At 37.7% G+C, this 26,364-nt stretch overlaps 1 protein-coding gene across 2 annotated transcripts in view; it reads right to left on the bottom strand.

Annotated features, from left to right (window-relative positions):
* Positions 1-26,364, bottom strand: part of DPP4 (dipeptidyl peptidase 4) — a 75,176-nt gene that overhangs the window by 38,141 nt on the left and 10,671 nt on the right. For both annotated transcript variants that reach the window (XM_071435049.1, XM_071435048.1), the window contains exons 6-23: positions 25,853-25,905; positions 25,678-25,750; positions 24,390-24,510; positions 23,821-23,981; positions 21,920-22,023; positions 18,410-18,539; positions 18,220-18,264; positions 15,120-15,224; positions 14,950-15,017; positions 14,722-14,775; positions 14,137-14,261; positions 13,135-13,182; positions 12,581-12,679; positions 10,501-10,570; positions 8,723-8,917; positions 7,721-7,775; positions 5,776-5,875; positions 4,193-4,257 (exon numbers count right to left, since the gene is read on the bottom strand). In XM_071435049.1, the coding sequence (XP_071291150.1) occupies positions 4,193-4,257; positions 5,776-5,875; positions 7,721-7,775; positions 8,723-8,917; positions 10,501-10,570; positions 12,581-12,679; positions 13,135-13,182; positions 14,137-14,261; positions 14,722-14,775; positions 14,950-15,017; positions 15,120-15,224; positions 18,220-18,264; positions 18,410-18,539; positions 21,920-22,023; positions 23,821-23,981; positions 24,390-24,510; positions 25,678-25,750; positions 25,853-25,905 (1,671 nt within the window). The remainder of the gene's footprint in view (positions 1-4,192; positions 4,258-5,775; positions 5,876-7,720; positions 7,776-8,722; positions 8,918-10,500; positions 10,571-12,580; positions 12,680-13,134; positions 13,183-14,136; positions 14,262-14,721; positions 14,776-14,949; positions 15,018-15,119; positions 15,225-18,219; positions 18,265-18,409; positions 18,540-21,919; positions 22,024-23,820; positions 23,982-24,389; positions 24,511-25,677; positions 25,751-25,852; positions 25,906-26,364) is intronic.

Here is a 26,364-nt window from a genome sequence, read left to right as displayed (position 1 = left end):
TTAATCTGGCAAGAAAAAAAATACTTAAAATTATGAACAGAAGAATTTAGTGACTTGCTTTTCTTCCTAGTTTTGTACTAAGGCTGTATCCTTGCACAAGGATTAGTACCCCAAAAAAGTCGAATACATCATACTGCCAAGACAAGAAGCTTTCTGACTTCCTTATGTCTCTTGTACACTCATGAATCATTAAAACAAGTACAATTATTAAATTTCCTTTGTCATGGTAGAATAGTGTACCAGAACCCTTCCATACATGAAGTAAGTTCTTTGTACGTATTCAATGACATCTAAAATCCAAGCAGAGAGGGCAAAAAACCCCAACCCTCCAGTCTATAACACTGCAGTTGCCCTCTTTTGATAGTCGAAGGCTAGAGAGCACCAAAAGTCCAATATATGGAAATCCACCAAGAGTGGAAGCATGATATTTTCCATTTAGATGATTTGGTATCATGGAGTAAGAATAAGTGCCAAAATATGGAGAAAGCACTTTGATGCACTGAAGAGCACTGGTAAACCAGCTGACCAAAAGAACAAATGAGAAAGAAATGACCCAGTGAGATTAAAGACAAAAAAACCACCACCAACAACCCCAAACCAACCAGTATCCTTTGAGTAAATAATTTCCCACATGTGCAGAGGGAAAATGGATAGACCACCTTGCTAGGCTTTCTTGCAGAAAAGCAATGCTGTTTTAAGTAAACCTTCTGTGAGTGGAAGCCTGATTTAAGCTACACTTCTGAGAACTTGACTTAGCAAAAGCAGTTTTAGAAAGAGGATGTCACCCTTTTTCCTCTTCAGGCATTAAGTAAAATAAAGTTATTTGTAAAAATACTTCAGAAAGAAGAAGCATATGAGATACTTTCTCTGCTTTTTTATCACTGGTGATAGTTCACTTGCTGTACTCACACTTGACATGAAGAGTCCCTTCCTTAAAACAAGCTTTAAGGACACAGTACCTTTGTGTCCTTAAAGAAGGTTGCAAGATAGGGAGCACTCTCAGGTAGGCACAGTTAGACAACAAAGCAACAGCAGCTGAACAAACCTTAAGTGGACAGCAAAAAAATACAACTCTATTTACCAGCTCTGTTTTACAGTTACACTGCTAGGACAAAGGCTCTGAAAAGGTAACATGAACAAGTACTGAGAATTAGGCCCTGCTGAGTGTAACTGGCTTTTCTAAAGATCACACAGCAGTCAACATTTTATCAGCACTCCACAAACAAGTTAAGGTTTGGCTGAAATTGAAGGTCTCTCTCCCTTTAGCATATTCTCAGATAATAGAACAAATGTCAAATCAGTACAAGATGGCATATTTACAAAATTGTACCCTGTTTTGCATAACCTAATGATGCAGCAGTTCTTAAGGACTGAACATTTCAAATCTGCTAGAAAAAGATTGCCAAATCTATGACTGTTTCAAACACTTGCCAAAAGCATATCAAATTCAGAGTGAACTGCAAAATAATGTTCTCACAAGTTGAACAGTCTCTTCAGTATGCTTTACATGGCTACTGCGTCTGACCTCCAGAGCTCTGCCCTGATTCAGTCGCAATGAAACATCAAAAGGATGTTCCTTCCAGGCCACCAGATTCTCTGCCATTCAGTCTAGGATTATATTAGGAGCACCACCCATGCTTGTTTCTCTCTTTTACAAAGATCTAATTTTTAATAGTTTACAACTACATTAAAGGTACTGAACATACCTAATTAGCCCACTTAGGAGTGTGAGTCCTCCCTCAGACTTGACTCCTGACAAACAATATTTAACATCTCACATTCTCTGCCTTCCATATAGTGAAACCTAATGTCACAGTAATACAAAGGCAGGATGTACCCCTCTTACCACACCTAGTTTCTTGAGTCTATATAATCAGTCATTAATAGTACTCTACATGTTAGGGATGTGCCTAGCAGTGCTCATCTTCTCCAGGTGTGTATACCATCTCATTTCTTTTAAATCAGGGTGCATACTACAGTTTATGCAACTTTTCACTTTTCATGCCAGCTTTACAGCAATGCAGCAGGATAGAGACTATATGATGCAGCACACAAACCTGACAGCACAGAGTTAGCAGTGCAAGCTTTAACAGCTTCAGCTGTATGTACTAGCTTTCAGTACAGATTCTGCATTCACCTCAAAAACCACTCATTTCAGCAAACAGCTCTTGTCAGTGTCAAGGGGCCAGGAGGCTGGCTATTGGGACTGGGACATGGATCAAAGGGGCTGTAAGCCAGGAACATACTGGGCTGAAGTCAGTAAGGGTCTTCAGCAATAACAAAATCCCACAACACAGTCACTGAGGCCACATGAAACAACAAACTCACTTCTCAAGCTACCCCACCCTCCAGGTTAAAAGGAAAGTCCAAGTACCATATTTGGAGCTTTTAACAACAAACAAGGATTTAAGTTGCATTTTCCTTTCTCTAGGAGCAGCAGCGAAGTGTGACAATCTGATCTAGGCAATTACTCCTCCTCCATCTAGCCACCATTCTCCCCAATTAGTCCTCTGAGTAACACATTTGAAACCTTTAGCTCTTTGGTACTGGCAGTTTCAACGTGGCCATTGCCAGCAATGGATACCATGCCAAGAAAATCCGACTCCTGGCTTGAAAGGATTAAACAGTCCTCTGTTGCCATCTGTGCCGTGAAGCTGGTGAGTGACTTTGTGCACCCAGAGCGTTAACGTTCGTTCTGCACAGCGACAGGAACTCATATTTACACTGCTACCTCGCAGACCTCCTACTGTTCCCACTGCCTTAAAGAAACACATTTGGAAAAAGGCAGGCAGGAGGCTGCAGGCTGCTGGTCAGTTCCTGCTGGGCCCAAGAGCTCAGTGGTTAGAAGAGGGAGACAGACACAGTACCAAGTTGTCCAGCAGTCACTACCATTGTCCCCAGTCTTGACCAGAATGTCTCATATAGCAGTTGACAACGCTAGAGTACTGTAAATATATGTCAAACCTCATGTTTCAGTACATATATGTATGCATTTATATGTGTTATCATACTTTTAAAACATGTTATCATACTTTTAAAACACCGCAACAACCCCCACCCTTTCTTCTACCCATGACACCTTTTAATGCAAACAACAGTGCTATCTGTCTTCTACCCTGCTTACCAACCCAAACACAGAGAATGCTCTATCTCCTCCTCTAACATCAATGTTTGGTTCCAGTATCACCATGGCTGGACTGTGAAGCAGTTTTCTGTGAAACATTCCAATAACCAGGGCACAAAGTACCCCTCAGATTCCTCACAGTTCTCCCATAGCCACTGTGTTTTCACCTCAGCCTGAAGTTTCCCAAAACGTAACAGAACATTTGGCTGCTCTGCCCTGTGCCCAGACTACCTCTGATACCTGTGACTTCAAAAAGCCCTTGAGGCAACAAAAATCATCTGGCACATGGAAGAGCAAGTCAAATTAGATTAGAGCAAGTCAATTAGATTAATCACGCTGCAACAAGGACGAACAATCTACATGCAATTTGCTTTCAGCAGGACAAATGCAAATTCCCTCACTCCTGTGCAAACTCTGGTCATTTTAGAAAAAACTTTGGACACCCTCTGTTTATGGAGATGGGGCCAACATTTCAGTCCTGACAATGCTGGCTCTCAGTTGCTCTGCAATTTGATATCATCATGGTACAGACAGATTAGCCTACCTGTCAAAGTGTTCTAGTATTGAGGAGATTTTGCTTTCCCTGCAAAAAACCTGCAGATTCCTAAAGCAGGGAAGTTCACACAATACCCGTTTAAAAAAAACCTCACATTTCAGAAAGAATGGGAGTACATTTGTTTTTGTGAAGAATGTTTAAGATAAAGCATACTTTGCTCATGAACATATGAATTTTAAAACAAATTTGTTTCTTGGTAGTAAAAATAAAAGTTTTTACAGCTTATTTTACAGTCTGCAAAGTAGTCAAATAGAAGTGAATGTAAAAATAAAACCCAAAACACCAACAGACCAAACAAACAACAGAAACCCCACACCATTCACCAAGAGGAAGCTGCCTTGTGCAAATTCAAACACATGAGACTACAGCCTCTAACAGCACAATGCAACAGTTCTAGTAGGAAAGAAGAAAAAAACTTATTTCTCCCCACAGGGGAAGAACTAAACTGTTTAAAGAACAATATACCAGTTTAGAAATGAAACAACACACAAAAAAAGTGATTTCTTTCTTACATTATAGTTCTTCAGATTATCATTTTCTGTAGGAAGGCCCATGTATCGCTCTGTGTATATTGAATCTGAAATTTAAAAAATCCCAAAATTAGAATCTGCTACTTAATTTTCAATCTGTCTACCATCAATTTTACCCATCAATACAAGCAGTAACAATGCATACTGGAAATCAGGTTTTCCACAATGAAGGATGTAGGTAACCATCGTTATTCAGAATAGTTAATCTTCTTGTTGCCATGGACACCTGAATGCTGAATATTAATATAGCACTTTGTGTCAGTGTTCCCTTATTGTTATTCTTTCAGTAATCCTAAAAAAATGACTGAAGATGTTGCAGTAAATAACTAGCATCTGAAAAAATATCTTATTTATTTTATCTAAATGCTTACTACCAAAAATCTATACTATGAAAATATAGTAGTATATTAGGATTCAGTTTAAATGAAAAAAAAGTATCTTTGCCTTTTTACCATTTGCAGATTTGCAGCTTTGTTTTAAACCATACAAATGAATGCTCTGCTGCCGTATTCTAATGTCCATTTGACTTCTCGTCAGAGTTGTTGCACTAGAGTTTTTTTATGCTGAATATGCCTCCATAATCCTTCATTTAACTAGGTAAAAGTGGAATTTTAGAGATCTTGATCATTAAAAAAATATCTCCGGTCATACTGTAATATTCATTTCCAAAATATTATGAAGATGTTGCTATGTCCCCTACAGACTACTGCTACTGCCTGGCAGCATGATCTGATCTGCTGAATTAGCATTATACAGCCTCTGTGCTAGTTGCAGAATGATATATTATGCCTTCTTTAGCAGAGGTTTGCCAGGGAAAGCTTTCCCTTGAATGTTTTTGGACAAATAAAAATGAGGAAAATGTTAAAATGTGTTCAGATTGTACCAGCACCGATTCATAACTTCATATAATTTTTTTAATCTGGGAGGAGGGCCCCTATAACTAGCCCATTTCTAGCCTCATGCAACTACTTAAACCTTATGCTCTAAAGGTTTGAAACATGTAGACACTTGTCCACTTGATCAGGTTTTTCTCACATCAAGCTATTCTCAAGATGAATTAGAATTATAAAATCCAAATTTTACATGCTAAAAAAACCCCTGACCAACCAACCTAAGGCAATTCAAATCCTATTCTGGTACTTTTAGAGAGTAAATTACAATGCAAGTTCAAAGTTAATCCTCACAGTTCATTCTTATAAGTGAAGTTTCATTTTGAAGACACAGAAGTTTAACTGCAATGGATTTCTGCCACACAGTACTGTATGTCATCAAAGCAAATGCAGATACATTACAGCAGTACTACCAATATTACACTGATTTAGCCTTCATTAATGGTTAAAGAGATTACCCGAAGTTATGGATCTGACTTTTCAAAATGGGAAATAATATTTAGCAAATTGGTTTATTTTCAAAATGCAGTGGCCACGAGCTCATAAAAACAGACCAAGTGGCATTTACATGGCATCTAGTAGATAATCCAAAGTTCTGTGCTACGAACCCACACTTTGCAGCGTGTGCACTGGAAGACATATGGGAATCCTTGTAACGAGGAAGCCCTCACATACCATAATATTGCCAGCGTGACACGGGGGCAACCGCTATTCCACACTTGAACACGCCGCTCCCAGAGCCAAGCACCATGGAGGTCGCATATCCCCCATAAGACTGAGAAGAAAACATTGCTGTTATTTTAATCAGAAGGGAAAGGATGGGGCCCATCTGCTACACAGTTCATCAGGCATTTATAGGATCAGCGTTTTTCATATTAATGAACTCCATGCTGAATTTGGGTCAGATCTCAGCCAGCCTGCTCGGTCGGGGAAACAGGCACCAAACAGCGCATGGCAGCTGTGGCACTGATGAATGAGAGCCTGATGGGGAACAAGGGCGCAAACGCTGCCGAACTGTGACTCAGCTGGGGATGACTGTGCTTGGTAGCACTGTAGGCAGCAGCAAAAGACAGGAAACGAGACACTGCTGAACCGCTGTGTCCCTTCCCGTGCTGGGGGAGTGGGTGGAAGCAGAGCTCTGGCCCACAGTCTGCTCTGATGAGTAGTTGCAACAGGGCGTCCAAAAATTTCCCGCTCCCTTGGAGCAGGCCCATGGTAACTCGCTCCCTAACTCTCCCCCAAAGTGTCAGGAGCAAGACTGTGACTGGAGAGTGTAGGATCTGCTGAGTCTGTGGGAGGAACTGTGCAACAACACACTCTTTGCTATACACAGAAAATTTACTCACAGTCTAGCCTGATACACTGAGTAAATATCTGACACACTTGAGCATCCAGGCAGCAAGATACCTAAACACTGTCACCAACCGCCCAAATGACTGCCCTCACAAGAGTTTGAATGGGTTATTTAGGAAAATGTGCCCACCCACATTCAAAAACAAGAGCTATTTTTGAATCTCATTCCTGTCTTAAAACCAGATTACAGGCAAAGGGAATTGCATCTTATTTCAAAGTCCTTAAATGTTTGCTCCAATTTCAATTCCTAGGTCCTTCCAATGAGATAAGCAAAGTAATGCATGCACTTAGTGATTAAACACTGTATAAATGCCTAACCTGGTGCCACAGTAAAGGTATTACTGCTGAATCTATGGCAAACAAAATTCATGCACATAGTGACAGGCTGACAATGAAAGGCTGACAATCTAAAAACTCAAGATATAAAGAAAATCTGTTTTCCAACAGGTTCAATGTCCAGGATCCATAACCCAACATAGTTCCAAAGAGGAATATTCTTATACTATTCATCCTGAGGGTCATAAGGACTTGAAATGGGATTGCATCAAATAATCAATTTCTGCAGAAAGAATTTTCCTTTCACTACAGTTAATACCATTACATGTGATTTCATAGAACAGAGATGTTTACCCCCAGAAGAAAAGCAATTAAAGACACCATATTGCCATCAAGCAATTTATTCATTTGTGCCTGTCACCTGCAGTGCCTAAATTTCAGTTAACAATTTAATTCAGCACTGCAATCACTAACACTATGTACACATTTAGCTTTGTAGATGAGGGTGCATGCTATTAAACTATTAAATATTTCCATCTACTGTGTCAGGTTTTAAAGATGCATCAAGTTAGAGAAATCTGGCCTGTGGTTGCAAATACCACGATAACCATCCCACACAGCTGGCTCGAGTGTAATTTCACATCTTTTTTAAAATCAGTCATCCAACTGAAGAAATGTTGTTGAATACATACTCGGATTTTTTTTCTTTTTAGTATAGGTTCATACTGTACACAGGAACTTGGCAGCATCCATTTAAATTGGTTTTTAATCCCTCTAGTAGTCCTAATTTCTCTTACAAAGGCTCCCGAGTGATTGTAAAAGGGTAATGTATAAACACACTTTTAGATGAACTTACCAGCTCAATTACTGGATTGTACTGTGACCTCAGAGGTGCCTCACATGAAGCCCTACAGGATCTCATGCACATGACACCACAATAAGTAGTTGTTAAATTAAATACTACTCCAGCCAAAATTTTTTGAGTACTTACCCAACCCCAAATAGCTATTCTGTTCTTATCCACAAAGCTCATTTCAGAAAATTTTCTGAAAGCAAACAGAATAATTAAACACTTAACAGACAGCAAGTATTTGCCATTCTACAGATGTGCCTATTTCCCATCAAGTCTTCCTCTTTCTATTGTACATTTCCCACTTCATCATAGTGACAGCACATGAAAACATATGATAATTCAGGCATGAGTGTCTTTAGGAAATTTAGAAAAATTTAATTTAATTTAAAAAAACATCTGTACATATGACACTCTGAAACCCCTCAATCCATAATCACTGACATTTGTATTGTATTAGGTCAGATTTCACTATCTGCCTTGTTTTTTTTTTTTTTTAAAGATGCACTAAAATCAAATTGCAGAAGTAAGGAACAGACCAACACATGGAAATACATAGTCAGCATGTCACCATAGTCAGCATGGAAATAAATAGTCAGCATAAAAAAAAATTAAAAAAAAAAAAAGATTGTTAAATTGTTTAAACTCCTTAACATTTTAAAATCCCACATAAAAAACCCTGTAAGATCAAATTTCATTGCAATTCTGAGAGATCTATACTGGGATTGTTTGTTTTAGTGAAGTTCTACAAGCATAAACCAAGTGACAAATGTGAACTACGGTTTGAATGCTGAGTATTTCTCATAATTCTGTGACAACAGAAACTTGCAAATGCTTGAAGTAAAACTTCCATCTCCAAGTTCCTTGGTGGCGTGTTCTTCTACAGTATGACACATATCATCTCCATAAAATCAGAGATATGGTTAACTGGTATTACAGCATTAACTCTCCTCTCTTTTTAAACATAAAATGATGGTTGGCATATAAATGACACACTTCAGTGTACAAAATTAAGCAGAATGCAGTTATTTTTTGCCAATATTTTCAAGATGACGATTTGAAAAAAACCTTCAACTATTTTTCCCCCTTACACAATAAGAACGTAAAAGAAGGAGCAGGTGTTGACCTTTCCCTGTGGCTCACCTGGCTGCTTCTATCTGATCTTCCACTTCATATGTTCCCAGCCTCCTGTTTATGGCGTGCATGATGCGGTCGCCCTGGTAGCCGCTGCCCCTGCCGTCGAAGCTGGCCACGATGACGCGCTCCGTGCTCGCCAGGTACGTGGCCCAGCTGAGCCGGAAGGCTTGGTCTACTTTCTGACTGCAGGGTCCTGCATACCTAGGGGAAAAATGCCACAAAATCCAGGCATTTACTCTCCACATATTCTCACATCAAGCATTTGAAATATAATTTGTGCTGACAACTTTGGCCTTTAAAACAGGATAAACTTTCAAATTAAACTGAGGAAACAAGGAAAGCATCACTGACTGACTTCAAGGTGCCACTAAAAGCAATATGCTTTTTTGAAACTTCAGCTGTTAATCAAGAAAGCAGGATTTTTTTTTGGTTTTTGTTTTTTGTTGTTGTTTTTGTTTTAATTCTTTCTGCTGTAATAAGAAACCTTCATTATTTTGACTTAAGGCAGCTAATCAGAAATCCAAGCCAAATTTTCTTCTGTTTTGGCATATCTAGTCACCTGAGTTTCAAAGTGATGTTCTCTATTTCTGTTCCACTCACCCATGATTTATTTGGTTTAAGTCTGAAATCAATGAATAGCCTTCAACTGGAAAAATGAAAAGTACCATTTTCTATGTCTCATCAGTCTGAACTATTTCTTACGCAGGCTGAGAAAAAGGAAGCAAAACTATAATTGTAACTTTTTACTTGAAAATATTTCAGAAGCACTTGATCATTATGAAATCATACTCTGAGTGTCTTGATGGTAAAATTCTGTGCATTGCAGTTCTCTAGCCATTGTTCAACACAGTAAGAAACAGAAGAATGGCTCATATGGCTCTATAGCCCACTTTAATCAGTCTTAAAAGCACAGAAAAAAACTACTGGGAATTTAATTCAAACGATGGATCCATATAATTCCAAAGTAATTTCTGATATTAAGATCACTGTGAACCAGATGTGATCCTGACAAACATCAAAGTAAGTCAATAAAAATAGTATCATAATCAAAACAAGCCTTAAGAAGCCAAGAGCACTGGCTGTTCATTAAAATATTCAATGGCACATCAAAAAGTGCTACCAAATTGCATTATATAAAGATGTATCTAACAACTAACAGCCACTTTCCTTATAGAGTCACCTTTTTGTAAAAAAGGAGTAACTTAACATTTTTCTTTTAATGCATACCTAAAATTCAGTAATTCACATTTAGAAGAAAACATACCAGGATGAACAGAAGTGCCTGAGGAAGACCAGACCAATCAGCACATGCTCATGGGCTTGTATTTATGAAAAAAAATACACAGCAAATGCAATCCTGACCACAGGATGATGTTTGTCAACATTGACTGACAGTTAAAGAAAACATCCAATGTCACACACACTACTTCAGCTTTAGAATACAAGACTTATTCAAGGTTTCATTCTGCATTGTGATTTCATCAAAGATTACTCCTAAGGAACATCATGAGCAGAGGAGGAGGTAAGCTAACATGAACATCCTGGCTGTTAAGTCACATATCTGCCTCAGTGCCAGTGCCAGAGCTGTGCTCATTAAACATTACATCATCTTAGGGCACAGGAATCCACCATGAACTGGGATAAACCCCTATTTTCCATTCCATCTTAAAAGTACTTCAAGAAGTAATTAGAAAACATTCCAGTTTTGTGTTTCCTTATTAAGAACATTTGAAGTAGATGAAAGTGATTATTAACACAACACTGCCATGTGGTTGAAAACTTACACATCAAGGAGCAAAGGATGCTTCTTTGATTCATCAAAATGGGGAGGCAGAATCATTTGGTACCACAGGTCTAAAAGTGAAAAGAGTTTTGACTTAGGTCAGCTCTCCAGTGAAATTACTTGACATGCATTACAATTCATGCAAGAGAACATTTGAGCCACCCCCTAAAAATTATAGAGCAGTTTCAAGTGGACTGTCCTAATATACACATGTAGAAGTTCCTAGCTATTCATTTTAAAAAAATGTTTTACAGCTAAACTAGCAGAAAGTAATAAAATCTGGGGAATCAACATGCCGTCTCATGACATTATTCTAAGCTTACATGTGAAACTTGTTATGTCTCTACAGTAGTAAATCTAACACAGGTTCAAAAATAAAATTTCTCTCCCAGCAGAGGAAAGAAATTCTATATTATTTTGAACCTGCCAGATAGACTTTGCTTGACAGTTTGTAAAGCATCCCAGAAACATATCCAAGTATCTATTATTTTTGAAGCAATATTGATTCCATTCATTTTATTCGTCCTACCCAAGCTGGCTGTGAGCTGAACATTTTAAAGGCACACCCTGTAAGTTTTGCAAACTGAATGACTCAATTGTTCACTCATGAATTTTAAGTGAACTGATGCTGCAATGCTGATGGACTGCACTGCAGTAACAGTCAGAATGCAAATCTTACAGAAACTTGCTCAGATACAAATATGCAAGGCATCAGAACACTGAAACATAAACAATCTAAATGGAACACATTGAAATACTAATTTTAACTTTTGCATACTCTATAGTCACAGATATACTCATTCTAATAACCTACATGGATTTGTGAGCAGACTTGAAGCTTTAAGTAGGACTACATAACTGGATTTGCTTCTCCTATTTTTGATATTAAAAATAGATTCCCCTTACCCAAAAGCTTTTACCCTGAAGACATGAAGTAGTAAGAACAAAGAGGAATAAAAAAATAATGAATATACAACTGATAGCATGAAGAACATCTTTAAATCTCCATCTTGCCTGGAAGATTTCATCTTTAGCCCTAGTAAAAACGTGACAGAAATAAAAGACAGAAAACACAAAGATAAAGAGAGTTATTATATAAATAAGGTAACAGTGAAAGAAGGGAGGCATCAAAAAGAACAGTTAGCAATGACTGACCAAACTCAATACAGTTCATAAAATGGAATTCCATTAAGAATCACTGCTCATTTTATCAAGAGGAAGTTTGTCATGAAGAGAAAAGCTAGTAGCAAAGGCTGGAGCAAGTACAGTTTAGACAGGTACCAGGCCTCCCGCTGCTGGGCTCCTTGATGTTGCTCACCTTAAGAGCACACCACGAACACTTCTCTACCCTAATTCTGAGGGGCACCACTCACAAGGCATTAACAGTTCATTTTCTAGCATTTTGTTCCGGTCTGTACCAAGGTTTATGCAGTCTCAGAGCATGAATGTGCTTTCAAGAATGATTATTCAATCCAAATCTATTCAACCTATTCAACCCCCACACACAAAGTCAAAGGTGATAGAGTTGAAATGTTGCTTAAATGTTTTTTCAAGATTTTTTCATTTAGACTGCATCTGCTTTTTCATAGTAACTGAACTTCTCCCCTCTCCCAACCTGCTAACACAAACCAAGGGGAACTGCACCTGTAAATCAAAAAGGCCTACTTGATTTTATAATGTAATTTAGATTCAACAGCATTAAAAAGCTTTGGGTTTGTGCCCCAACCTAATTTCTCTTATTTATTTATTGCACTGTTAGAGACTTCTGGTTTCTAGTTTATTATAAAGGAAAAAGGAGTTAAGCCACTTCATTGTGAAAACATGAAGATACCACACTATGGAAAAAGCACATTTTAGATAAGAACATTTTGGAATTTCAGAAAATAACTGAGAATATTTGGAAATCTCCAAAAAAAAAAAAATCACCTTGCCTCTACTTTCTGAATAACTGAAAGAATTCCTATTACACCCATCTGTCCTGTCATGTCATGTCATGCTCCACAGCAGAAGACCTTGAACCACTTGGTAAAAAGGGGGTGGGGTGGGGGAGGGGGAAAGGTAAAAGACATTTTTGAACTTACTGTATCCACCTATACTAAGGGAGCCAAATTTTTTTGAAGGCATCTGAATATCTTTCAATGAATTTTCCAGTTCAGTGTTCTTTTCCAAGTATCTGAGGACTAAATAACAGAGTAAGTAAGATTCAAAGACTAAACAGATTTTTTCAAATGCACCACTTTAAATATTAAACCTGAGATGATGGCAACTTATATTGCAGTTTTAGTTTACTGCAGTTTTTGTTTTTCCTCTCAGATTCAACGTTTACAATATAGTTTTCCTTCAGTTCTTTTTTCCCTGTTTTCCACCTAAATATTGTTTCAGAAAAACTGAACAATTATTCAGTAAATAGGTCATACACTACTTACTGTATTCTAGCCCTGTGTAAAATAATGTTAAATAAACTCTGAATAAATATATATCAAGCTATATAATTTATTCTTCTGGTAATTATTTGAAATTAATTTTACCCTTTATAACTGACATTTTTATTATTATACTAGGCAATGAGAAGAAAATGAGAATAAATTTACAGTGCAATTTTCTGGCATAATATAAATTAAAGACAATCCCATACCTTCATCATCAGTGCTTCTGTGCAGGGTAGACATGGGCAGGCCAGGACCTGTTAACAGGGCACAAAACCTTCATGTTTGCATGCTGGCTTGAAACACAGCCCTCGTAAAGTAATTGGAAATGGGTGAATCATAAAAGCTCAGAACTTGTTCAAGTCTGCTCAAGCTAAATTTTAGGTTAGCAGGGCCCAAATTCAAGCCACAGGATCCCACAGAATGTTTAGGCTGTCTCAGAGATGAGCCACATGACTGTGAGGTACTGAAGAACAGAATTTCCCCTCTTTAGCGAAGCCCATGCCTTGGTTGTGGAGAATGGTTTGGCCATCAGGAAGCTTTGTCACGGGGACCACAGCAGCTGTCTTCAACCACTTTTACAATCTGACAGAAAATTCTGTCTGCTGTCTGTCCTCCTAGCCCATGGATTAAGGAAGATCTTGGCATGTTAAAAAACAGCATACATTTAAATTTAAAGAAATTTTGGAGACAATTTTATTTTTCTCAGCTGTCGATTAATTTAACCCTTGTACTATGTGGCAGGAGCACTTAGAGGTCACAGACAGACTACAGTCCACCTGCTTACCCTATGATTACATTACTTGGATTTTCTTCTTGACCAGCACTATCTTAATTTTATTCTCATACATAAAGCACTGCTCTTTACCCAGTCTGTTGCTTGTCACACTTTCAAAGCCTCCAAATTCCTCCTGCAGGCAGAGCTCCCCATACATCTCTCGAGGAGATGCACAGTGGACAGGAGTGTTTTGCAGCTCTTTCAGGTCCACTGACAGATAGAACTAACAAGTTTTATCCCAGTTTTATCCCTTTTTGTCAAGGTACTTTTGAGCCTAGGAGGCAGTATGTTTTTCCACTGCCAATACATTTATCCAATGTTATCAACACATATCATTGTTACACAGTACATATCAAGATCCTGACGAAGTGAACTTCACCACCCAGCTAATCAGTGAGTCATGTTTATGTCAATTAATTCGGGATATACTCACCGAGACAATTTAGCTGATAATACTGTGTGTCTTTGCTGAAGGACACAGAATAATACTGGCATCTTTTTTCATCCAGATTACAGCTAACACATTTAGGCAATTTTGGACTGCTTTCCAAGAGCACTCTGCAAAGTAAATGAGCTTTATCTCAGAGATATTTTTTTTAAGCTATGCTAAAGCAGTATATGCTTTTTAAGTAAGATGGCTGAATAAAAAAGGTAAAATTTGGAAGTGATAGAAACTGATTCAAAAACTAGAGAAAACCGAGTTTCAGCTTTTGAGTTCAATTAATACTGAAATTATAGTAATAGGAAAAAAAGCATGAAGGTTCTCTTTAGTTTTTTTTTGCTTGAGGATTGGTTGTTTTTTTTCACAACTTCCCTTTATTAACTGAATTTATAGAAAAATATTTCCATTATTTTTGCAGTTTATACTCTTACATTGATTTTCATTAAATATCTTAAAGATGACCCCACATTAGGCTGAACATACGAATCTTTAAGTTTTCAGTGATTTTTCCTTAAAGTTTCTCTTTTTCATTAACAAAAATTTTACTCATACTGCAGAAAAAAAGAATTTTCTTACTTATAAAGATTTCTTCCTCCTGGCATTTCATTATTTTCATTACTGATGTAGTATCTATAAAAGCAAAACATACTGGTTTTAGTAAAATATTTACAATATAATTAAAAAATTTATCTAACATACTTAAATCAGATTTTTAATAAGTTAAAAGCCTTCTCCCTCTTTTCTCTCCGTGCTTGTTTAGACCCTTGTCCTTAGGGAAGAGGTACCTTATTTACAGATACTTACAAAAATTGATCAGTTACAGCTTCTATGCTGATTACTTCCCAATTTCCTGAAGTAATAGCTACTGGAACCTGGAGCAGGGGAAAAGGCAAGTCAAGAAGTAGGACATGAGACTCCTGGATCACCAGGAGAAGCACAAGCCAGCAGTGACTGTCCTAGACAAAATTCCTCACCTGTGAGCCATTTATGTAATGGATGTGCTTGTAACCTGCTGTGTCGCTGAAGACTTTGTAGTAGGAAGCCTTGTCGGGTGCAAAGTGAGGGACAGATGGCTGAAACTTGAACATAAGAGAGATGTCTATTAAAGCAAAAAACAAAACTCCAGATCCTAGGCGATAAATTTAGGTTTTAATATCTCTAACCAGGACTCTCAATGCTTACAACAAGGCATCAATGAATGTACTGCAAACATTTTTGCCTTCTGACTTAGTAGGTAGAACCCATAGCCATCACTCTTAAAATAAACACACTTGAAATATTTTCCTGCTCCTTAAGCAGCAGAATTTCCTAAGTATTAGTCCTGGCAGTGATCCACAGCCCCCCAACTCCCTCCCCCCCACCCAGAATTTGAAGTACTTTGGGTGGTCTTAGTTTTCTACAATTTTAGGAAAAATATGTGCATCTACTTTCAAAAGCACTCTTTTATTTAATCCAATGCAGCTGTAACCTATAAAAATGCAAATTTTGCAAATTCATGTTTTTCTTGAATTTCCCATTTTAAAACACATACTTGTGAACAAATTCTTTGAACTCAATTTTTTTTTTTAGCTTAACAGTGAAAAATGTCCTGCTCTATTCAAAAAAACACAAGCTGCTTTCCAAGAGGAAATTTTGCTAGCAAGTAGGTGATTACAGAATGACAGAGAATTCAAACTGGAATAATATTTTCATGAAGTAATGATCCATTTATCAATTGAGAGTGACAGAAATGAATCCATTTCTTCTATTGATTGCCATTTGAATGTGCTACATATGGTAGAAAAAAGGAGAGGAATGAAATTGAGCTGAATGAAATAAAACTTATTTCTGTGACAAATGCCCAAAGGATCTAAATGCTAATTAGGCAACTGACACAATGTAACTGCCTCGGAGATGTTACACCCATCCTGAAATGGTGAAACAAAGATGAAGTGATTTGCCTCTGGTCATTCAGAAAGCAATGACAAAAAGTAAGTCTTTCTAACTGTGTGCTCCAAATAACCTCTCCTTGTTCCCAAGCAATATTTTTGCAAAAATTAACCTGGCAAATATTTTGCTAGCTCTTCCCTTATTTTTCAAAGTGTGACTTTCCTTTAACTCAACTGGCAAGCTCTAACAGCTGATGACCTGGAAGCCTTATACAGCAATGCAGGCTTTTCTGAGCATTCTTCGTTTAAACATAATTTCATCTCTATTAAAAAAAAAAAACCAAAATACCAAAAACCCAAAAAAAACCCAAACCAAAACCACCAACAAAAAACCTAAAAAGCTTTCCCCACCAAAACCCGTAAAAATATTATTACAAAGAGAGGACTATATGTCTGTATTCTACACACACAGATAATTTACTTAAATTTTTCTACACATGAGTATGTGCACATATATATATAATCTTGCAAATGTATAAAGATATTCCTTATCAGTCAAATATCATTTTATCATCCCTAAGAAGGTGAAAAAAATAAAAAAGGAATAAATATACCTATCCTATCCCCTCTTCAGTCCTCCCTACTCTCTATTTCTTTCTCAAATCCAAGAATTGTACAGTGAGATTATCATTTCTTCCAACAGCTCCTAAGAAGTGGGTTGTCTCTTTAAAAGAAACAAAAAACCAACAACCTAGTTTAGTGGCACAGACTTGCATTTTGCCCTCTCATTTTGCACAACTGTTTACAAAGTCTGCAGCTTGATCATCACATTGTCTAATTGTGAAGCCTTTGCTGCAGAGAAGCAAAATGTGTCAGCGTTAAGGCCTTCCTTTCCATATCAAATTTGACAGCAGGTGGGTTGATCTCTCATCTTCATACTGCGGATGATTTCATCCCTGCTGTTGCCTCCCTCTTTGCATTTCTTTAAACTTTCATTTTTGACTTCAAAAGTGAATTAGTGACTAAAGCATAATCAGTGTGTGGAAAATGCGGGAGTGGAAAGTGTACTCTGTGTTCTCATCAAAAACTCTGAAACTCATTTCTCCCTCCAAATCTGAACTTTTGCATCTCTGCTTCACTTCCCCCAGATCTTCTGTGTGGTTCATTAGGTGCCTACTCCCTACCATGTACAAAAGGACTGAGAGGCAGCTTGGAAAGCATCATCCAGACAGTAGCGGCTGGTTGGGCAGAAGTGCATGAAAATTTTAATCCGGCCAGTTACATTCATCTTGTCCCCACTTCTCTTCAGTGGATATTTTATGCAGGGGAAAAATAAATAAATGAGTAGCCCCAATTAAATCCTGGAATGGTTTGTTGCAACCTGATTGACTAAGAATTACCTTTGTCCTTAATGCCTTTATTCCAATACAATTCAAAGGTTACAGAATACACTTCTAAATACATTTTATTCCCTAGATCTTTCTGGAGGTAGTAGGAAGACTAGAAAGCAGGTAAACCAGAATAGCTGGCAACTCCCCAGAACAAAGGGAATTCTGAATCTGGGCTCCTGCATTTTCCCCCTACCTACTGCTATCAAAGAAGCAGGTCAGAAGCAGAAAGGAGTCTGGAAAGGTAAAAAAGCTTTTGGTAAGCTGAACAAAAAATCATAGCATGGTGTGGGTTGGAAGGGACCTTGAAGTTCATGTTGTTCCAACCCCCCTGCCATGGGAAGGGACACCTTCCACTAGACCAGGGTGCACAAAACCCCATCCAACTTGGTCTAAAACACTCCCAGAGATGTGGTATCCACGCTTCTCTGGACAACCTGTTCCAGTGCCTCACCACCCTCCCAGTGAAGAATTTCTTTCTAACACCTAATCTGAGCCTACTCTTTCAATTTAAAGCCAGAACCTCTTGTCCTGTCAACAAGATGCACAGGTCACAGAGGGCATGATTAGAACTCCAGCTACACTGCCCTTTCAGCCCAGCCTGGGAGTTCAGAACCCACCACCCACAAAAAAATTAAGCTTAACCCCAGGTATGGGGCGACGTTTGAGATAATTTTTTCCTGAACATGTAAAACACAGCAAGCGAGAGGATTGGACCTACACACAGGAGGCACTGCAAAATGCAACAGGCTCATATGAAATTTTCATAATTATCAGAATTATTTAGCATGTAGCAGTTTTAGAAATTGAATACTCACTCTGCCAATCCAGCCAGTTGCACTTTCTTCAGTAAATTGTTTTTCCTAAGAACAAGAAAAACAAACAATCCCACAACAATTATGTTTATTTTACATCAGGCTTTATTTCTACAAAGATAAACATAGAGATATATTCTACTCCTTTCTAGTTTCATCTACCATTGCAACTCTCCCACCTAATTTCTCTTACCTTTGGACATGACCAAGTAGCATTTTCAAAGTCACAGACTGTGAGGACTGAAAAATTTTGAATTCTTCTGAGCCACTGCAGACAAATCCTTTCATCTGTCACCCATGTTACAACACTCAAATAATGATCACTGAAAACAGCAACAACATAAGATATTTAAAATCCTCTCTATAATAGCATACCATACAATTGCATTCAGCAATTCACTGAATGAGACTCATCTGGCTATTTTCATTTCAATCTACTCTTCAACAATAAACAATGATGCAAATGTAATTGAGCCATTTTTTCAACTGTTTTTGCTGCTAGTAGATGCCTTGGTTATTTTCAGAGATACAATAAAGAATTAGATGGCTCATACAAACCCACTTCCAGAAAGACTGCAATTAAATTTTAACAGATATTCTCTAATGCATAAAATAATAGCTACTCCAGGCTGTTCATAAATCTTGTACTGTGTGCATCTAGAGGAAATTCTTCTGAATATTAAGCTGTATATGCCTTAGATTAAGCAATTTTATCCTTAGCTGCCTGAAGTTGGTTGCTTGTAATTATTTTCTGAATGATAGATACTTTTGTTCAATTTAGTAGTTATTTCTTTAGTTACAGTGGAGGGAGAGATCATACCAAAACCAGATATGACTATCTGAATATTTTACTTTCATCTTCAGAATACCACCCAGCTGACATGAAGGATGAAGTATCAGAAAAAACCCCCATTTTCATGAATATTCCTGTATATTAATTTTAAAAATGCACCACATAAAATTTAGTGGCTTTGTTTACCATAACGATCTGTTAGATGTACTGTCTTTTCTTATTTTAGATCTTTCCTATCTCCTTGAAGCCTTATGAACTAAAATAAAACAAACTTCCCCTCCAAGGCAAGTATACATTTTTAACTGTAATTTGCACATTTGACTTAGTTCCAAGTTCATGTTCCCTTTTCCCCCAAAGTTAGTTAACAAAAATGTGTGGGAAGTCTTGTGATAAGAGTATCTTTCTGATCACTGCAGTTTGGGGAAGGAAACACTACAATTAGTGTGCATGGATTAAAAATATGTCAGCTGGGTATCAAAAACCTTCAGATTTATTTCTACAATATAGTTTCAAATTCATGTTTGTAAAAGGTCTATTTCTGCATTTATATTTGACTGGGATGTCAGCAGGTCATTTAATCGCTACTGCCATTCAGTCTGCAGGAGCTTGTTGGTGAAAAAAAAAACCAAAAAACCATCATTCTTCCTGTACCTATAATTGTGGTTTCCCTTGTTTTATATAAGGGGAATTAGTCCCACACTTATCACCCCTTCAAAGTGAGAGTCGTTAACAATTCTGGTGACTATAAATCATTAATCAGACAAGATGAACATTACAAGGAAAACAAACAAAACAAGTATCATTTATCGAGCTATTACAAAAACCATCTCTCCCCTGTGAGAGTGGGAATGTACCTTCAGTACTCAACACACAAAAGGTTAACTAAGCTGCAATTAACTCAAGTATAAAGTACAGTAGTTTTGCACTGCCCTTCCTCATTTGTTGTTGAAAAGGGATACTCTGCAACTACTCTGCTTAGAAGTCAGCTTATTCTAGGGTAGATAATTTCAGACAAGAAGGATCCACTCCCTTCATCCTCCTGCTGGCCAACAGGAACCCCCTGTATCCATGGTGCCAAAACCAGTGTTTAAATGCTGGATGGATTTCATGCTGGTCATTCAAGCAGAGTGTCAGGTTTCAAGTACCATCACATGGCAAAGCACTGCCATTCCAGATTCTGGCAGTTTTTCTTGACAAATAAAACTCTTGCTCTGCAAAATAAATGAGCTGTGCCCCCTTCATATGTAGGGGTAAAATTGGTGCTCATCCAAGCTCTGGATAGTGCTGTAGCAGGCAACCATTTGCTGAGGCACTGCCCTTCAACATCCCCAGCCAGGCAGGTGGAGTGAGGTATGCCACCAACTGAAACCCAGTTTTGCTCAAAATTTAGCTCTGTGGAAGTGAAAATAGAATTTTCCATCACAAAAACTAACCTTTCCTGTCATACAGTGGTGAACATATAAATACAACGTAAATATTCATATTTTGTGCTTCCAGAAAAAACTCCACCCAATAGCAACGCTGCAAATTGCTCACCTTTTCCTACCTGTGTACTTTGCTCTTGCAAAGTTCCCCAAGACTTGTTCTGGCCACCTCAACTTTTGCAGGACACATATGGTGAGACTTGACCATTATTTGGATCAGCCACTGGGAGGAGGAGTGAATTTTGATCCTTGAACTCATCATTCAAAATTTATATTTGTATTAATCCTGACTAACAGAGTGGCAAACCAATTTTAAAATGGATGGACTCCATGTAACTCACACCTCTGTTAGTCAGATGGGTGTGAGGCTGTAAGGTAGCTGATGGTTATTCTCCTCCCATCAACTTCCATAAGGTATTAACAAAAATTAAAGAAACCCTCTAAGACAGCAAAGATCTTAATCAGTACTGAGCAAAATGTAAAGGGATTTTAATTCTGAAGCACTGGAATTCTAGAGGAAAACAAGGCACGACAGCTATCTAACATGCAGCTATGGCAGTGTGACTGTAAGGGAAGGATAAAGAACAACATATTCATAAGAACTTGCATCTCTGTTAACACATGGATGTAACACTGTGGTGAGGTTGAAACAGAAGAGTACTGATTTTCCACTTATAGGCCCCCACGTATAAAATGCTGGTTTTATGCATAAGCTAACAGACCTTTGGTTTTTTTTCTGGTTTATCAGTAAAACCTGTGCTTTCATACCCATAATGTTTGTAAGTGCAAACCTCTAAAACATTTCCACAATACTGTTAAAAAGAAAAAAAAACAAACCCCAAGATTTGGGATAGCAAATTGTGAGCATGCACTTTAAATTGATGTAGCTGCTCTTTACAAAATACATTTATATCATGTTGTGCATTTCCAGTGGCATTTTGAGGAATACAATTTTCCATTTACTCTGAGAGGTGCTGATTTTCACCATCTTCCCAAAGAAAACAAACATTTTAAGTATAAATCTGAAGACATTAAAATCTGAAGACAACCATGATACCTTGCCTTAGCAAGGAATCTGCTTCCAATGAAATCAAATCTTCACTTACCATTAAGGTTTTGTTTTGTTGGGTTTTTTTTTTTCTCCAGTGAATAGAAATACATATATTATAATTTGATTATACGAAAACTTGCTCATATTAAAGTTGTACTGTGAAATGACTTCACCATAGTTAGACTCCACTGAATGTGATGAGCCAAGAACTTGTCACATTCTGAATATAACATACATGGAATATGCCATCTATATATAATCACTAGGAGGATAATCTCTGTGCAGATTTTCTCTGGTAAATCTTGTTGCTACCAGAGCCACATTAAATGGAAAAACTGCCATATACACTGAATACAGGGAGGTCACATATAAAAGCTCCTCCTCTCCCATCAAAAGAAACAATCAAATATCAAATATTTAAACTAAATTTCTCACCTTGATTCTATTTCTGCAGGTGGAAAAATTTCAACAGTCTTGAAAGCTGGAAGTAATGTGGTATCCACAATAAAGAACTGTACAGTTGGATTTGTAGCTCCTGCCTAAAAATAAAAATTTTCATTGTATTTTTGAAGAGAAATATTCTTTGTGAAGCGTTTGAAATTATAGATGAATAAGTCACTACACACAGAAAGGCAAAACCAACCAACTGCAAACATGTGAGAAGACAAGTTCCTAAATGCAGTTTTATGACTGGTACATAAATTATCCTTTGTATTTTTTACACAGAAGTGTTAGTTATGAGTTTCAAGATAAGAAAGACTACTACATTTAGAAACAATCACGGGGCTTGCTGTATTTGACCAGATCTCATCCGACATACCACACACAGTACCTAGAGAGAATCAAATCCATTGCTAACACACAGGGAAGCAGCACCTTACATGAACTAATCATGTCACAGCTGCCTGTACCACAACCAAATCTGTGACTGCAGCATGCACTGCACCATCTCTGGTGTAATGCTGCTGACAGCAAAAGAGCTCTGTCAGCAAGGGCTGCTTCTCTTGTGGTTACCCAGCCAAGTCCTCGTGGTGACAGCTAGGTAGCTAAACTTGATCCACCTCCAGAAGTCAGCAATATTCCAAACAAAAGGGGTTTGGAATAAAATGTGTAATTTAGATTGGCAATTCATTCTACACCTTTGTCTGTTCTCAGGGGCCATGCTCAGGACTGCAGCTGTCAGTGACCCTTCTGGGGGAGGCTCCAAGGGCACAGGCCACGTGCTCCAGGACCTTTGGGAAGGGTAGGGAGTGACCATGGCTGCTGCTGAGAAAGCTGAGCTTGGCATAAAGACTGCAATTTCTCCAGCAGACAGCTGTACCAGATAAGCAATAACTGGCTGTATCATCTGTCCTACCCCGTTAATCAAGACTGAGAATAACTTCCTGGGATGGCCAGATCATCATGGATTGAGGCAGGCAGGGCATGCTGATGCCTTAAGCCAACACAGAGTATAAAATACCAGGGGTGAACAGAAAGAACTAAAATGATGGACTTGAGATGATTTCAACCCATCTATTCCTTCCCAGCAATGGAGATGCCCAGCAGTGTGATGGTGAGTGTATTATGGAGGCCAGCTATGAGAACATGCTTGTATTGACACTCAGCAGGGTAGTGCAATTGTTGCACTCGAAGTGTAATTTGTACTTGCTTTATGTCTTAAGTGCATTGCTTAGATAAATCAAAATCCTGTATAACATCAAATAAAAGGTAAATCCTGTATTAAATACGAAATCCTCCCCACATGGAGCACATGAAGGAGCACTCTGCACTCTGACTCTCATCCCATTCAGCCCAGTGTCAACTGCGCCATGAGCAGTGGGTATAAAGTCATGTGGAGAGGAGGGGCAAGGAGCTCCTTGCATAAAGCTTTCACTCTCACAGCTAAAACTGGAAGAGCTTAAGGTGTGGGCAAAGGAACTCCTTTAGCAGATTCCTCCTCTTCCTCTCAATACAGGAAACTGAAAATGCTACATTAGCTGAAGAAGATTCCATTATCAATACCATGCACAACACTAAGCTAATGTACTTGCCTGATGCCTTGTACCAACTTAGCCCCCTGAGAGATTTTTTATCTCAACATCTACTCACTACCTCTAAATTTTATAGTGAAACAACAAAACCTTAAATCATACTTTTTATTCCTCCCTCTTTTTTCTTTCCCCTGGAGATAATAAAATACTTTAACATTGCCAGATGCTGTTGACTTCAGAAAGAGTAATCACAGCAAGCTGTTGAGGAGAGACAGACAATATTTTCATTAGCAGAAACTGATTAAATGAGACTACTCTCTTAATGAAACTGCAGAACAAACATGTTTAATAAATAACACAGACCTTGGGATATGGGATTTTAATGGTCTTTGGATACTGCAAGGTGTCTTCAGAATAAAAGGAATACTCTATAACAGGGACTTCTGTATCATTAAAGGATGCATATGCCAAAAAATTGCCATTTGGAGACCACCACAGAGCAGAATGGGTGCCAAACATTTCCTCTGAAAGAGATGCAAATGTATTTAAGTTATAATTGATAAGTCGGCTCTTCAATCCTAGGTGCTGTTCTCATTAGTTTTTAATAGGATTTTTTTAAATTGAAGTTCAGATACTAAAATGCAGACTGTTTGTTGGGGTTCTGAAATGAGACATTAGATCAATGTTTATAATCTATCATGTGAAGCTAATTCACAATAAAATTTCCAGTGACACAATGCTAACTAGGCAAACTCATATATATTCTTAGATCACACTAGTCAGGTATTAATCCCAGATAAGGATGCATGTTTCTTTTAAAATACAGAGTTTGATTAATTTGAAATTTTCAGTGGTAAGGAATGAGATAACAATTACAATAAACCAAAGTTTTTACATAATAATGGAAAGTAAAACTTGCTTGATGTAGTTACCTTCATAAACCCAGTCTGGTATTCCATTGAAAATTTTATTTTCTTCTCCATTTTTAGTGATTTGCACAGCTTCTGCTGTTGGTGAAGCTTTTACATAAACATTATTATTCCAAACATATGCCTGCAAAACATCATTGTGATAACAATTACTATTACAGTAAATCTTACTTCCTTTCTTTATTTCATCTACTGGGCAGTAGATTTACAACAGATGACAAAAAACATCTTTAAAAGCTGCATTTCACCAAACAGCCTTGATACTTAACAAACTTGGAATTACTAATACAAATCAGGGTGAGCAGTATAACTTCAGGCCACAATGCAAAACACCAAACTAAATATGAAAAGTGATATGACTACTCTATATTGAGTTTTGAAAATCTTGCAACTCATTTTCTCCAAAATACAAACTCATTTTCCTTCATCAGGAGTTTTCCACTAAATTTTCTTTCAAAGAAAACTATCAGGGCTTTGCTAAAACATTCACTGTGGTCTCAGTGCTGCCAATAGCTCTGCAAAGCTGGTACCTTTCTTCAGCAGCACTCAGAACTCTAGTGTTTGGCACCTGCCTGCCTCTCTGATCACCCCTGGTTCTCATCTCCAATAACTGAACAACACAGTTTCATTCCAGAACTTTGCTCCGAGATGCAGAAACTCTTTTCATCTTCCTTTGCTTCTGTTGCTGGTCTTTATAATTGACATACAAATTCACTAAGCAATAAGAATAAATGAACACCACATTGCCCTGTGGCAGTCTAACACACAGCACAAGGAAGGCACAAGCCTTGCAAATGTGGTGGTTGGCACCATTGACATGGACTGAAGAGGAGAGGAGAAAGAAAACAACAGTGGGAAAGAGTACAAGACAGATTTTAATCCTCTAATCCCATTACATGCATCCATCAAGTAAAACTTCATCAATTTCTGTGTAATTAGAAGATAAAAATCACAGAGTGATTATTAAATAGACAGTTGTAATGCTGCTGTCTTTGAAAAGGATGAGCTACTGTCTGCAACTGTAAAAACACAAAGTTCCTGTGCATTTGTGCATTTCATGACTGCTGGGGCTACTAGTTACTTTCAGGAATGCATTTTCATTAAAGAACAAAAGAAAACACACAGAGGAACTTTGGAGTCTTTCCAGCTACAGTAGTCAATTTTGAGACTAAAGTTCAGCTACTTTACCTAGCAGTAGGAAAGTACCAAAACTTCAAGGGTACAGACAACATGAGGTTCCATGTCATGTGTAGGAAAATGACTCTATATAGTTTTATTTTTCTTTACTAACCAGCTTATGACCAACAGGTGACCAGGATATATACTGCGTATCATTAGGTAGTAGTCCATCATCTAAGATAGAACTGGAAAAACAAAAACAAAATGCAGCCAGGAGAAATCAGTGAAATTACATTTTAGTGCAAAATGAATGTTAAAACAACATTTTATGTGCAAAAATTACTGACCTGCTACTGAAATTATAGATGTGATACGAAGCTGTAAAGGAATGCCTCCACAACTGCAAAAGAATTATTTTAATAGTAAAGAAAATAAATTTCACCAGGTTTCACATCTCTTGCAGCCTGAATTACCCCTAAAGCTCTCCTTGTGATTTTTATTAAGATATTTAATATTATTTTTATTAAGATTAGAGAGAACACAATGAACATACAAGGGTAACAGATCCCTACCAGGTTTAAGGAAAGACTAAAGAATTTCCACTCTTCTGGGGTCATCACTTAAATACACTGACTGAGGCCATTGACTGACTAATGACAGAGCTACAGAAGCCATAGATGCTGCAGATTTTCAGAAACCCTTGTAGCTACATGGCAGACTATCATCAGTGTGCAGTTAACCCTCTTCCTTGTGCTTTACTGGCTCATTTCCTGTTTCCTGTCTCATTTTTCATGTTGTATTATTTAACTTGGCATCTTATTTTATAATAGCTCTCACAAGTCCCAGCAGTATGTCTGCA

The sequence above is a fragment of the Agelaius tricolor genome, unplaced genomic scaffold (genome assembly GCF_023055355.1).
Source record: "Agelaius tricolor isolate 1412-34295 unplaced genomic scaffold, bAgeTri1.0.p SCAF_10, whole genome shotgun sequence".
In the NCBI taxonomy this organism is placed as follows: Eukaryota; Metazoa; Chordata; class Aves; order Passeriformes; family Icteridae; genus Agelaius; species Agelaius tricolor.
Note: the sequence above shows the minus strand (reverse complement) of the source record. Positions and strands in the feature narration are given on the sequence as shown.